General features: G+C 38.7%; 1 protein-coding gene across 1 annotated transcript in view; it reads right to left on the bottom strand.

Annotated features, from left to right (window-relative positions):
• COL28A1 (collagen, type XXVIII, alpha 1) overlaps positions 1–14,853 on the bottom strand; it is a 141,181-nt gene that overhangs the window by 48,776 nt on the left and 77,552 nt on the right. Inside the window, exons 24-25 of the mRNA XM_005876149.2 lie at positions 13,862–13,930; positions 1,132–1,200 (exon numbers count right to left, since the gene is read on the bottom strand). Of these exons, the coding sequence (XP_005876211.1) occupies positions 1,132–1,200; positions 13,862–13,930 (138 nt within the window). The remainder of the gene's footprint in view (positions 1–1,131; positions 1,201–13,861; positions 13,931–14,853) is intronic.

Genomic DNA, 14,853 nt, shown 5'->3' with positions numbered 1-14,853 from the left:
AGAAAATTTAAACAGAAAGATGACACTGAAGAAAAAAATAGACCCAATAACAATAGCTGACATCTTGGATGCAATCTCCACCCACATAAAGTGAACTATGAGGTTAAAAATAGCCCACTGCCCAAATGTAGTTGATGGACAAGAAAAAAAAAGGATAAAGAATCTTAGTAATTCTGAGATCCTTAGTAACTTTGATTCATAAAGCCTCTCCACTTTTCTCTCTGATAATAGAATTCTAATTCACTTCCTTGCATTTTGGGCATAGATACATCTATTTGAAATCTGAATTTCTGCTGGGTGGCTTACTGATACCTGTTTTCCCTATAAACATGCCTGCTCATTCTCTACCTCACTTTTTGAATAAATAAATAACATTTGTTGAGCAAATGAATGAGCACTATTGACATTTTGAGCTGGATAATTCTTTATTATGAGAGGCTGTCTTGTGCACTGCACATTTAGCAGCATCTCTGTCCTCTACCCACTAGATGCCAATAACAATCCTCCTCCGGTTGTGACCCCCCCCCCCCGCCCCCCAATGATTCCAAATGTCCCCCTGTGGTGCAGAGGGGAGGACAAAATCTCTCTCCTTGAGAAACACTGGATTAAAAGAATAAACAGATGAATGATCACCAAATTGAAGGTGGCAAAAGGAAGAGAAATAGAAATGAGAGCAAAGGGAGCCAAAGGAAGTTTCTGTTACCTTCCATGGAGACAGTAAACCTAGACCCTTGCACTGAGGTTCTGACAGTGTCCTACACACATATGCACAATAGATACATTGGCTGGCGTCCTGTTAAAAGGCCACCTGAAGCACCTCTGGCCAAAGTAAAGATGTGCTTCTGAATGATGGCACAGCCTCCAACGAGCCTAGAAATATTTTGAGGACTTTGCACCCACTTTCTTAAGAGAGCCTGGCTTACTAATTTCTTTGGGGGAAGAGAATAGCTTTATGAACTTAAATGTTCTATTTACTGAAAGTTCACATGATATGCGAAAAGAAGACTTTTCATCAATAATCAAGAAAAAATGAGCAAACCCCAAGATGAGCACTTACTCTTAAGTTAATGTTCACTCGGTTGCCATTAACGGTACCTGACCCTCACACAGAGCGCAGACCTGACGACTCACCTTGGGCCCTTGGGTTCCTAAGCCCCGAGGCCCAGCGGGGCCCGGAGGTCCTCTGACGCCTGGATCTCCCTGAAAAGACAATGAATGACAAGTTACTGGTATTTAAAAACACTTTATGCTGTATAGTTAAAATAATAACTATACATCACATAAATTTTCATATTCAAAAAATACATATTTTAAAATTCCACACCCTTGAATTTGTCTAAATTATTGAGTCCATTTAACCCACATCACTTTCTTAAACTAGACAAAGGGAGTGTTATCTCCCTTTGATTTCATTTCTTATTGCTCTTTATTCAATCTTCAAGCCAACAGGGTCCATTTCAAAGCAATCAAGTCAATTAACTGCTTGGCAACCTTAATATATACTTTTTCCCCAGAACCCCCTTCTCTGGGATTCGGAAAAAATTTACTTCCATTGTGAAAAGAGACACAAATAAAAGCAATCGTGAGAAGACATAACCCATCCTAAACTAGTTGCTCTCATTTGCACAGCAAAGATTATGCTATTTGGGTTGGAATTGGCTCTGTGATGCTTCTGCCTCTAGGGAGGCTGTGACTGCCGGATAAATTCTATAAAGGCTTTTCAGATTCTCCAAAGAGTGACAGGTTCATAACAGGCGACTATCATCAGAAAGATGGTGAGACCTGGTTAGGGTAAGTCAGGTCCTGTGGTTAGACTTATCAGAGACGTGAATGATGATGGGAAGAAGCAGAGAAATAAAAATCTCTTCATTAGCCACCTTCTATGTGCCTAACACTTTACTAGGCCTCTTCATATATGTTATTTGATATAATTTAGTATTTCAACCATCGTGTATCACAATGATGACTAACTTACCTACCTCCTCTGGGCCTCAGTCAGATACGCAGATACACAGAAAATCATCTCTACATTTCATGGGGAGGAAAATGAGGTGAGACTAAGAATGTGAGTGCTCCTATCACAGAGTCTAGCATAGAGTAGGCACTTAGCAAATGTTAACATTCTATGCCACTCATTTTGCTAAAGAGGAAACCAAAGTTTGCTCAAGGCTGCATAACTATTAAGAGGCAGAATTAGGAGGATTTGGAAAAATAGGAACTCTCATATTTTGCTGGTACAGCCACTTTAGAAAACAGTTTGGCAGTCAATTTCTTTAAAAGTTCAACATAAATGTACCTTATGATCTAGTAATTTCACTCCTAGGTAAACACCCAAGGAAAATGAAAACATATGTCCATACCAGGACGTACATACAAATGCTCTTAGCAGAATTATTCATAACAGTTCCAAACTGGAAACAACCTAAATGTCAATCAACTGGTAAATGGATAGACAAAGTGTGGGATATTCAGCAATAAAGAAGAATGAGCTACAGATGCATGCTTTGGCATGGATGAACCCTAAAACATTATTTGCAGTCAAAGAAGCCAGACATATTGTTTGATTTCATTTATGTAAAATGTCCAGAAAAGACAAATCTATAGAGACAATAAATCAGTGGTTGCCTAGGGCCAGGGATAGGATTAACTATAAATGGGCATGAGGGATCTCACTCAAGAGAAGAAAATGTTCAAAAACTGATTTATGGTAATGGCTGTAGAACTTGCTAAATTTGCTAAACAGTCATTGAATTGTACACTAGAAATAAATTCTATGATATATTAAATGTGTCAATAAAGTTATTTTTGTTTTTTTAAAAAAAGGACCAGAGCCAGGCTTTGAACCTAGATCTCCCAAGCGCTTTGCTCTGGGTCTTGTTTTGTCCATGTCCTGTTAGGAGCTAAATACTTTATAGCTTTCAACAGTGCAAAATTCATAGATTTTAAGAAATGATGAAATTGTTTATTTAGAAAAACAGCTTATCCTTTACTTTTTACTTACAAGCCTTAAAATCCTTCTAGAGGAAACAAGCCTTAAAAGAGTGAGGAAAACTTTAAATGATACTTTATTACTGACTTGATTCTTTTCATCTCTATTTTTATATTACATATTTTCCTTTTGCTTCCATACCACTTTCATGATTCTGGTCTCCAGTCTCTATCTCTTTCTGTTACTACTTAACTGCTTTTGAGACCATTGGTACTAATTATCTCTTTAACTAGAGGCCTGGTGCACGAATTTATACACGGGTGGGTCCCTCAGCCTGGCCAGCAACCAGAGCTGCAGGAGGTTGGTTGGGGGGAGGGGCCGAGGGAGGTTGACCACCGGGGGGCAGCTCTAGTGTTGAGCGTCTGCCCCTGGTAGTCAGTGAGTGTCATAGCAACTGGTCGGACAGTCGGACACTTAGCATATTAGCCTTTTATATATAGATAGATACCTCTCTCCTGACTCCCACATTTGAGTGGCCCCAAGTTTCTCCTCACTTAAATGATCACTCTGATCATCAAGAGTTCCAAGAATACAATACATACATTTTATGTCTTGTCTTGTCTTACCTACATTTCTATCATCTCTCTTTTCTGGAGTACCTCTGAAGTACCTTTAAAGGGAGCATCTATAAATTCACCCAGTGAAGGTCTCCAACTACACCTGACTGATTCACACACTTGCTACATTAGAGTCCCTCTGGCAAAACAGAGCACAATTAAGTAAAGTAGTAAACATAGTTAAGTAGATTTTATCCATAATCATTAAATGTTTTGTCAAAAAATAATGGTCTTCTTTGCCTGGTCACTCTCAACCCCACCCAGATACAATGAATTCCTCTTTCATGTTTCTCTATGCTTCCATGATGAGATTAGACACCTGATGTGATACAATGGGACTATATGGCCCCACCTATGACATATTCTAGCTAAGGGAAAGCTGAATCTGATTCTGGCAGGTGTCTAAATCTAACTACCAAAAACAAACAAACAAACAAAAGCAAGAGAGGATGGAGAAACATGTTGAACAACACCATAAGGATACCATCAGCAAAATCCTCAAGGACAAAGACACCATCCACTAAGAAAGTGAAAAGAAAAAATGAAAGATATGTAACCTTTGATTTTAAAAAGAGATGCAAATTCAAATGTAATGTGTGGACATTGTTTGGATTCCAATTCAAACAAAAAAAACTATCATAAATTTATAAGACAAACTGGGAAAGTTTAATGTTAGAAATTGGGTGATACTATGTAATTGCTATTAATATTTTTTAGTTTTGCTAATGGTATAGCAGTAATGTGTTGTTGGTTTGTTTTTAAATAGCTCTTATATTAGGGAGACAAATGCTAAAGCTCTATATGGGTGATGTCTGGGATTTGCTGGGATTTACGGAGAGGAAGGGAGAGGGATGGAGAGTTAGAAACATTAATGAGAGAGAAACATCTACCAGCTGCCTCCTGCACAGAATGGGGGATACAGATAAAGGTTGACCAGAGGTTGGTAATTGTTGAAGAAGTGTGATAGGTAAATGAGAATTTACTAGTGTTTCTGCTTTTGTATGTGCTTAATAATTTTCATAATGTTTTTGATAATATCTTTATAAAATCCATGAATAATACCACATAAATATCTCACCAGTGAGGGTAAGAAAAGGTTACTGTGATGTTCATCCCTAACCAGGAGAAGAAAATAAGATTTTAAAGATAGAAAGGTGGGCAAAGAGGAAGAGGAAGAAGGCAGATGGAGATTGTTAATAAAGTAGTATTTCTTTTAGGAAAGAATTTGACACTCTATTTAGTTCATGATACTTTTCTTGTGATGGATTTTAGTAAACACTGCTGTCTCAAATTGTATTTATCATACTAACACACACATAAACACACACACACACACACACACACACACACACATCCCAGATGGGAAACCAAGTGGGAAAAATAGTTGAAGTTGTGAGTTTACCTTAGGCCACTCTCATCAAGTTTATTATTGTTATTCTTTTGTTCTCTTATTTAGTTCCCCATAACCCTCACCATTTAAAAATGCCTGGGGCTGGCCCTAACCGGTTTGGCTCAGTGGATAGAGCGTCGGCCTGCGGACTGAAAGTTCCCAGGTTCAACCGGTTAAGAGCATGTACCTTGGTTGAGGTCACATCCCCAGTAGGAGATGTGCAGTAGGCAGCTGGTCGATGTTTCTCTCTCATTAATGTTTCTAACTCTCCATCTCTCTCCCTTCCTCTCCGTAAAAAAATCAATAAAATATATTTTAAAATGTCTGGGGCTGAATGCAATAGCATAGCTGACCCTGTGGGCACATTATTGCCCTTTTTATACTTGAATTTTGGCAAATGAGCTTTATAAGGGTGTGGTCCCATGTTATATGTGGTACTGAAATGTTTACCTTGAACAAGTCCATTCTTATTCATATAATTGTTGACATATCGCTGTTTTATCTATCAAAGTATTCTTTTGAATCTTTATGTGAACATAATCTAAAAGAGGCTTTTATGAGACTGATAGACCTTAAATCAAATTGAAACACAAACTGCAGATGTTAGAGTTGGTCAGCAACATAGGACCAGGGTCATTCCTTGGTATATATATGTACCATACTTTTCAATTGATGGGAATATCAGGCATTTAATGGGCTGTGTGAGTCCACAGAGGTGTGTCTTTCTACTACGTGGGGTCTTTAAAATGCATCCTGCCGTTTGTTCTGTGTGCCGCGTGCCCATGCTAGGCTACAACACACAGCTAGGTGGATGTGTATAAGAGGAGTGTTGTTAGGACTCACTTCACACTTAATAGCAGCAGTTACACCACAGTGCAGCACCCATGGAACCGAAGGAGTGTATTTACCATGACATTTCAGTTTTGTTGTCAGTGGGTACAGCCAACACTCACAAGTAAAAAGAATTGCAACAGGCACTTGCATAGCTGGACTTAGCTTCCCATGCAGAATCCGAGGGTTGTTGGAGCCTGCAGAGGGAGCCCTTGCATTAGGAGACAAGGAGTAAACCAGAAAGCAAGTTGTGGAATTGGCATTTGTAGCTACACCCATCAATTTCATAAGACCATAGCTTAAGAGCCTTAAGTCCTACCCCTCCTTGCCACTTCCACTCTCTCAAAAAAGAACAACTATTAGGTTGCCTACAGCTTCCGTTTGGCCCACAAAAGGGATTCTAGACGAGACACTCCTTTCATTTTGACAGGAAATGGTCAAGTTTAGGACCATCTGCAGTACTTGTATATGTGAACTTAACAAATGATTTGGTGAAGGTTTTACTTAGAGCATAACCTTGCAGAGTGATTAATTTCAACCCCTTTAAAATCATACATAATATTATAATAATTCTAGTAATCACTTTACTGAGTCTTTTACTTTTTAAAAGAAAAAAGCAAAAGCACTATCATGATTATTCATTTTCTCATTGGTAAATCTTTGCTTTGGTTCATCTTAAAACTATTATGATTAATAATAAAATAAATAATAATTAAAATGTATTAAGTTCATTACATGGCAGGTACTTTTCATTCATTATCTTATGTGATCCTATGAACATGAACTTACTCCAATTTACAAATAAGGAAAATGATATAAATACATGATTTGTCCAAAACCATGCAGCCAGAGGCAATTCAAACCAAGGTTTGACTCCAGAGTTCATCTCTCATCTTCGGCTGGGGCTGGATGAAATATGCTAACTTCTCCATGGACTTTCCTCCAGCTGCCACTTAATGCAAACACATGGCTATGTGGCTGTGAAAGTTCTTTCCCTACATTGAGTCCCTCACACTCTCTCAAGGAGAAGAAGGAAAATATCCTGATTATAAGATTCCTAAGAGGCCCACACAATCTGCAAAGTACCCAGCTGTCTGAGGCTTCCCTTTCCATTTTCCCTCCATTGCCATTCCTCAATTTTGTGGTTTACCCCAATGTTTTAATTGGTCTCATTCCAGATTTCCTGCCTACACAAATTCTTATTCTTTTTATCCAATTGCAATATACTTGATTTGGCAGGAAAATGCATACTATGACTGCTATTACTACTCCTTTTACTTCTACTACTCTCGTAGGTTAGAATTTATAAAAATGTTTTATAGACACAATTCTATTAATTTCTCAGAATAACCCTGTGAAGTAGACATCCTTATCCCAAATCAAAGATGAGGAGGCTAAGTCTCACTGAGATTAAATGACTTGCTGTGGTCACACAGCTAACAAGTGGCAGAGGTCTCAAGCAGAGTAGTGATAAGGAGACAGACTGTTATATTTTATAAGACTGAAATATAACATTTGAGAAGATAGTGCTCGTACAGACAAAATTGCCCATTAGACTATCTCTCCCTCCCTGTTCCCCACACACCTTAATAAGGTTTTCATCATTATTTCTCCATCTGTGTCAATTAAATCCCTGTCACTCTTTGAGAAGACTGTAGAAGCAAGTTGCAGTTGTTCTAAAGGAGATTTTGTGCTTTTATTGTTTACTTTGGGGACAATAAAAAACAAATTAAATTTACTGTGAAAAGAATTATCTTCTTGAGAATTTTTCAAGGAACGGTACACTGAAGATTCTACTAAATGATGAAAATAAGGAATGCTTGAGTTTTAAAATAAGGTAGAAGTCAACGTGATGATTAGCAGCTGCTTAATGTTTCTTTCTTTCTGGCTTTTAAATAACATTAAGATATAACTATTAAGCTCCAACTACCACAAACATTAGTACCATTCTGGACTGAATGATGTAATGAGCATATGCAATGGTTTAGTAACTCTTGAATATCTCACTTGTATTGTCACAATGTCAATGAAAATTTTAGAGTCCTTCTTCTAAGCTTATGGACAAACAACCCAGACTTTGACCATGTGTATTGATTATTGACTGGCCATTGTCATATCCCCCAGTCACTTCTCACTGACACATGCTGAAAAGGGAGACAGTAACAATTACCAGCACAGATATCAAGGGGATGAGAAAATGATTAAGAAGATGCTAGGGAAAAAAACCCACACTCAAATCAACATAACATTTCTTCTAGTGTCTTTTCCCAGATTTGAATTTCAAAATATCGGGATGAGAAAATGATTAAGAAGATGCTAGGGAAAAAACCCACACTCAAATCAACATAACATTTCTTTTAGTGTCTTTTCCCAGATTTGAATTTCAAAATATTTAAAATAATTTCAGTTCTTCAAATCAACTTATCTTCTAGAAATTTAATACTCCAAAGCAGCAGTAAATCAATGCCCATAATAATTTTAAAAACTTGCTTTAGGATTTAGAAGATTTGTTGTTGATTGTCTCTTCCTTTTCTCAAAATCACCTCATTAAAGATGAGCAAATGATTCTCCTGTGCCAAGAATCTCATTGGAGAGGGAAAGTCTTATTTAGCTGAGTTTGAAACCTTGAAAATAGAAACACTGACACTATCCCCTAGTGACATGGAGGAGAAAAGGCTCTCTTGTACTGATATTCAATATAATTTTCCACTGGGGGAAATTTCCTCCAGTCTGCATGATGAAAAATAAAAATATATTGATGGTGGCATGGGTGGAGAATGTTAAGAAGACTTAGCATGTGTCTCCAGGGCTGAAGGGAACGTAAGTGTGTGCTCTTGGGGAGAGAAATGCAGAGCTAGGAAAACAGCAGAGAGAAAAGCAATACTGAAAATCATAACATCGCCTGGAGTGCAGCTCTGATTTTAGCAATCATGCATAGAACTGAATGGGGAAGTAACCTTGAAAAGTCACCTAGTCAAGTTTTCCTGGCTTGAATGTGACCTTTGCTGAAATCTAAAGGTCAAATCGTCTGGCATTTAAATTTGATATGTCTCTGGCTTTAATTAGTCCTGTTTTTTTTCGAGCTGATTGTTCTGCCTGTAGCAATTTTGCAGTCAAGTTCTGGGAGGTGGGTTTCTTCGACTCCAATTTGGAATCGTGGACCCTTAACTTCATTATCATGAAGTCTGTGTCCTAGGCCAGCCCTCCTTGTCAGACACTGTTCAAAATGGAGTTCCTTGTCCACTCCATGTCTGCCGATGGAATCTACAAATTCCGAATGCAGCTCTGTGTGAATCGCTTCTCTGTTCCGCCACTGCCTGTTGGTGGTATGCACATATGTGAGCCATTGCAGAGAACAGAGGAGCGATTCAGATGCTGGGAACATTTTTAGAATAATGGTACTCAGTGGAATTTCACATAGACTTGCATTTTAATTTATGACTATGGGCCACTTTTGTCAAATAAAGCATGCATTTACAATAGTTAAACATTTAAAGCTTTTGAAAAATGTTTAACTCTTTGGGGTTTAGGTTTATGCTTCCCTTTAATGTTTTCATCATTTAAGTCATGACGATGGAAAAGCTAGACTGGAAAGAGAAACAATCCAACTGAACACTACATGGTGCCGTGATAGTCAGAAGATGGACAGCTCTGGGGACTGAGCACCTATAGATCAGGCCAAGCCATTCTTTCTGCTCTGATTTCTTCATCCATTTAGTCTTTCACCCATTCATTCATATTCAGTGTCCCTCTCATACACAAACACAATGTAGTATCAAAACTGTTTATGTTACAAAGGGGAAAATTGTTCAGTCTTTATAGTTCTTGATTTCCTCATCTATAAAATAAGTGGGTTGTTTAAAAATGTCACAATATTCTGGAAATATTTAGATAGTATTAATATATAATATTTAGGTAATGTACAGTAATAATAACAACAACCCAACAAGTCTTTCTGCCCACAGACCTTATTCCAACCACTCGATGGGCAAGAGGTCCCTTGAGGGCCCCCAATGCCAGGTTTGATCTGCTCTGTGCAAGAACTGGCCTGAGCTCAGCACCCCCAGAGCTTTGGACCATGCTTCCTCTGTGAGGAACTAGCACACTGAAGGGGCTGAAAGAGCTCAGAGAGGGACATGGGGGGATGCACCTGCCTTTATGGAGCTCTGGAGAGCCAGTCCTTGCACTCATTCCTCTTCTAAGAGGCCAAGAACAAACTCTTACCCTCAGAGATGTCAGTGATCACCCTGGGACAATATGCATCTCAATAGTCTTTGGGGGTGAAAATACGGGGAGGGGGAGTTATCTGAGTTTCTCAAAGGGAAATGAGATTTACATAATGATTGTCCCCAAATCACAAAGGGTCCTTCTAGTCTCTAGGGTCCAGTACAGAAATGCAGGCAGTGTTACATAGGATCTTTGAACTTGACTTCCCCATAGAGGAGCAGGGAATGTGAGTCCAGGAGTCAGGGCACTGGATGAGTGCATCCCACTTAGCAAGAAACCAATTGTCTGTTCCTCTTCAGGGCATGTTTCCAACATGGATTTTAAAACTATATCTGCTTTTACCTTGAAATTGTAATTTTTACAAGAATTTTAGAAATCTCTCAGAAGCCCTTGTCAAAACTTGGATTAAATTCAAGGTAATGTATATAGAAGTGCTATAGCCACTGATGTCATAAGGAATTTGCCCTGGAGCACCACAAGGGTGCAAGAAGTCAGGGCCTGGCTTTTATATGTTTTGAAACATAGAAGCTTTGATTCAAATGTCTGTGTCATATGCTAAACATGTGTGACCTTAACCAAATATCACAAAAGCCCACCATAAATTAATAGTCAACCTTAATGGTTTCCTCATTTCCAAACACATTTGTTTTATAAGTTAATGCCCTAAGGCCAGTACTTTAAGGTGACTACACAGAGTTTTAATGAAAAACATATCAGCTATATATGTCTATACAACTACACACACATAATATGATTTCTCTGCCGTTTTAAAAGTCAAAATGGAAGGAGAGAAATTTTGCACACACTTAAGTCCTGTACTTCTGCTACCACTAACAACTCTAAGTAGTTTGAGAGTTTCACCTTCACTCTGCCAACCCAGAAGGACAAAGTTAAATGGGAATTAGACTTCTCTGAATATTTTCCTTTCTTTTCTTTTTTTTCTCTTGCTTTTCTTTACATTTTTATTTCTTTTTTTGTTTTTATTTTTTTATTGATTAAGTTATTACATATGTGTCCTTATCCCCATGTTACCCCCTATCCCCCCACTCATGCCCACACCCCAGCTTCTGTTCGTGTGTGCGTGCGCATGCATCCAAGTTTTCTTTAGAAAAAAAGAGAAAAGGCCACATAGAGATGTGAAGGCTTCTTTAAAAGAGGAGAGATGGTTTTGAAAGTTATGAAAAGCTGATGTTTGCCTTTAAAATTTCCTGTATTTTCAAATGATTGATCCAAGTCCTTGGATTCTAAGACTAGCTCACGCTCCTGACATGGCCCTCCAGGGCTAGTTTGCCAGGATAACTTAATTTCCCCCACATCGACAGAAACAGGCAGCAGAGAGAAGGAAAAGGCAGCAGAGAGGGAGGTGGGCGGAGAGAGGCAGGTCCTGGCTGATGCTCTCTTCTCCCTTCAGCTGGAAGTGAGCTATAGGCTGCTGCTTCCACTCAGCCCCCCTTGTGGGCTCACAGAGATACTATTTCACTTAAGATACAGCTTCTGGCAACATGTTGACTGTTACAAAAAATAGGCAGGATAAAATTTAGAAAGAACAGTGTTTTCCTTGATTTTCCACCCTTGAAATGTAAATGGAAATAAATACAAGGGACTTAGAGAAAAGCCGTATATGAAATCATTTAGTAAATGTTTTAGTCTACATGTTAAATAATCTGACAGTGAACATTCACAGGAATCAAATTTTTAAATGTTCTCTATCTGTGCCTAATTATTATTGCTCACAGTAAGATAGTAATGTAATAGCATAGTTAACATAATCAATATATACTTACATAAAATCTTTACAATAATCTACTCTGGAAATGTAAATGATCATACAATTCCATTGGAATACAAATACATTCCAGTATATATTTAACAGATTTTATCTCATGCCTCACTATAAATAGGAATAAGCTTCTATTTTTCTAACTAAAGGAATATGTGGTATAAAAACAAAAAAATTCTTTTCTCTTTCTATGTTTACATTTTAGCATTTGACAGATACTTTGCCTTAAAGAAAAAAAAATACTACAATACCTAAACTCAGTAAGGTCCCTGCACTGCCGAGGTGTGTAGAGGATCAGAGTCAGTCCTTAGTCTGAACAAGCCAGATCCTGATCAAAGCACCTGGGGGTGTCTGCTCTGCACAGTCTAACAGGCACTTTCAGACAAGCCTCTCCTGGACTCTCATGATCACCCTGACGGACAGATCTCCTTGGGACAGGATACTTAGTGCCATGGGTGTTCAATCTCTCATTCTACCGGGAGAGGACAGAGAACGCCTGCCTCATTCCTCACACAGAAGCAGTCTCAAGGTGTGGTCACTCCTAAGTGATGGGGCAGAGACCAAAAAAAAAAAAAGGCAAAACGTTGACATTGAGCACTTACAACATCTCTCCCTCATGACCTGGACGCATTAAAAAAAACTGAGTTGTTTTCAAGAAAAACTATTTTAAATATAATAATAAACATTAATATTTCAAGAAAAATGATTTTAAGGAGATTAAAAATGGTGGCAGAGTAAGTGGATGCTGCCCGGACATCCTCCCAGGAATAAACTGGTATCACAACTAAAAAAAAAAAAATACTGAGTTGGTGTATTCTAAGGAAAAATGCTCTCTTTGGGGTAATATTGATCATTCATTCATTTTCCATTCATTCAACATGTTATAAAGCTCCTATTGGGTGGCACACCTAGTTCTGGGGCGGGGAATTTAGCAGGGAACAAAACCAAGAGCTTGCATTCAGAAAACTTACTCTTATGGAGTATGCAAGGCAGGCAATGAGCAAGGTGATTTCAGAAAGTGATACCTGCTATGTAGGAAATACACAAAGGGATATTATAGTGATGAGGAGGGAGGGAGGAAGAGAGGGGAGAGAAAGATGATTGCTTTTGAATGGGTAGTGAGGGAGGTGAACCATCCTGACAGAACCAAGGCCTGGAAGCAGGGATGGCCTGAAGCAGTGTGTAGTGTGGCTTGGGGTGGGGGCGGGGGGGGGGCATTGGCAGCAAGAGAGGAAGGGGCAGGAGCTGCGGTCAGGTCGTGAAGGGCCTCATAGGCCATGGAAAGTGGCTGGAGCTTGTTCTTAGCACAAAGAGAAGCCACCAGAGTGTTTTTTGAGAAGGAAAGAGATAGGATCTGATTTACGGTTGTAAAAGAGCCCTCTGCCCACTAGGTAATAGAAGGCCAGAGGTAAAGAGGGAAGACCAGTGAAGAGGCTATTTTAATAGCCCAGGCAGTCTTCCCGGGTGGAAGCAGCAGGAGAAAACCAGCCAGAGTCGAGATATGTTTTGAAGGTAGGACTGACAGGATTTACCATGGGGCTCGACGTGGAGGAAGGAGGGGGAAAAGAAGGGACCAAGAACGACTCAGGTGTCATCACATCAGCGTGGGGTGCATGGGAGTGCCATTTACAACCTTACGAGGTGAAAAGCAAAGGTTCTATTTGGATGTCAGGTTGGAGAGACTGAGAAATCTGAGAGGAGCTGTGTGGAAGAAACCAGAGGTGTGAGACCAGAGCTTAGAGCAGGGAAAATAGAAATTGGGATGCCATTGGCACGTGGCTAGTGGTTAAAGCCATGGAACTGGATGAGGGCACCTAGGAAAGCGAAGAGGGCTCTGGACCGACTGATCTCGGTGCAGGAAGACAAAGCAAAGGGACGTGAGGATTGTCACAAGGAAAGCAAGAGAAAAACCATAATGTTAAGCTACCTGTTCAAATTAGTGCAAGGTCCCCAGGAAGTCCATGGATGAGGATTAATAACTTTATCAATTCTTTAGATACCCCTACTCTTCTATCATGCCTGATTTAAAAAAATACCAAAATCATGTCCCTCTAGAAGCTACCATGTTACCTACTTTAAAATCTCACCTTTGCTCCAGTGTCCCCCACTCCACGTAAACCCATTGGTCCCGGAGGTCCTGGTAATCCTCGAGGTCCCTAGATGGCATGATAAGGGAGAGAGTGAGCAACTTTGTTTGCAGTATTTGAAAGAAGAATGAATGAAAGAAAGAAAGAAAGAAAGAAAGAAAGAAAGAAAGAAAGAAAGAAAGAAAGAAAGAAGAAAAGGAAGAAAGAAGAAAAGGAAGAAAGAAGAAAAGGAAGAAAGAAGAAAAGGAAGAAAGAAGAAAAGGAAGAAAGAAGAAAAGGAAGAAAGAAGAAAAGGAAGAAAGAAGAAAAGGAAGAAAGAAGAAAAGGAAGAAAGAAGAAAAGGAAGAAAGAAGAAAAGGAAGAAAGAAGAAAAGGAAGAAAGAAGAAAAGGAAGAAAGAAGAAAAGGAAGAAAGAAGAAAAGGAAGAAAGAAGAAAAGGAAGAAAGAAGAAAAGGAAGAAAGAAGAAAAGGAAGAAAGAAGAAAAGGAAGAAAGAAGAAAAGGAAGAAAGAAGAAAAGGAAGAAAGAAGAAAAGGAAGAAAGAAGAAAAGGAAGAAAGAAGAAAAGGAAGAAAGAAGAAAAGGAAGAAAGAAGAAAAGGAAGAAAGAAGAAAAGGAAGAAAGAAGAAAAGGAAGAAAGAAGAAAAGGAAGAAAGAAGAAAAGGAAGAAAGAAGAAAAGGAAGAAAGAAGAAAAGGAAGAAAGAAGAAAAGGAAGAAAGAAGAAAAGGAAGAAAGAAGAAAAGGAAGAAAGAAGAAAAGGAAGAAAGAAGAAAAGGAAGAAAGAAGAAAAGGAAGAAAGAAGAAAAGGAAGAAAGAAGAAAAGGAAGAAAGAAGAAAAGGAAGAAAGAAGAAAAGGAAGAAAGAAGAAAAGGAAGAAAGAAGAAAAGGAAGAAAGAAGAAAAGGAAGAAAGAAGAAAAGGAAGAAAGAAGAAAAGGAAGAAAGAAGAAAAGGAAGAAAGAAGAAAAGGAAGAAAGAAGAAAAGGAAGAAAGAA

This window comes from Myotis brandtii, unplaced genomic scaffold (genome assembly GCF_000412655.1).
Source record: "Myotis brandtii unplaced genomic scaffold, ASM41265v1 scaffold48, whole genome shotgun sequence".
Taxonomy (NCBI): Eukaryota; Metazoa; Chordata; class Mammalia; order Chiroptera; family Vespertilionidae; genus Myotis; species Myotis brandtii.
The sequence above is the reverse complement of the archived record's forward strand: the minus strand, read 5'-3'. Positions and strand labels throughout refer to the sequence as shown.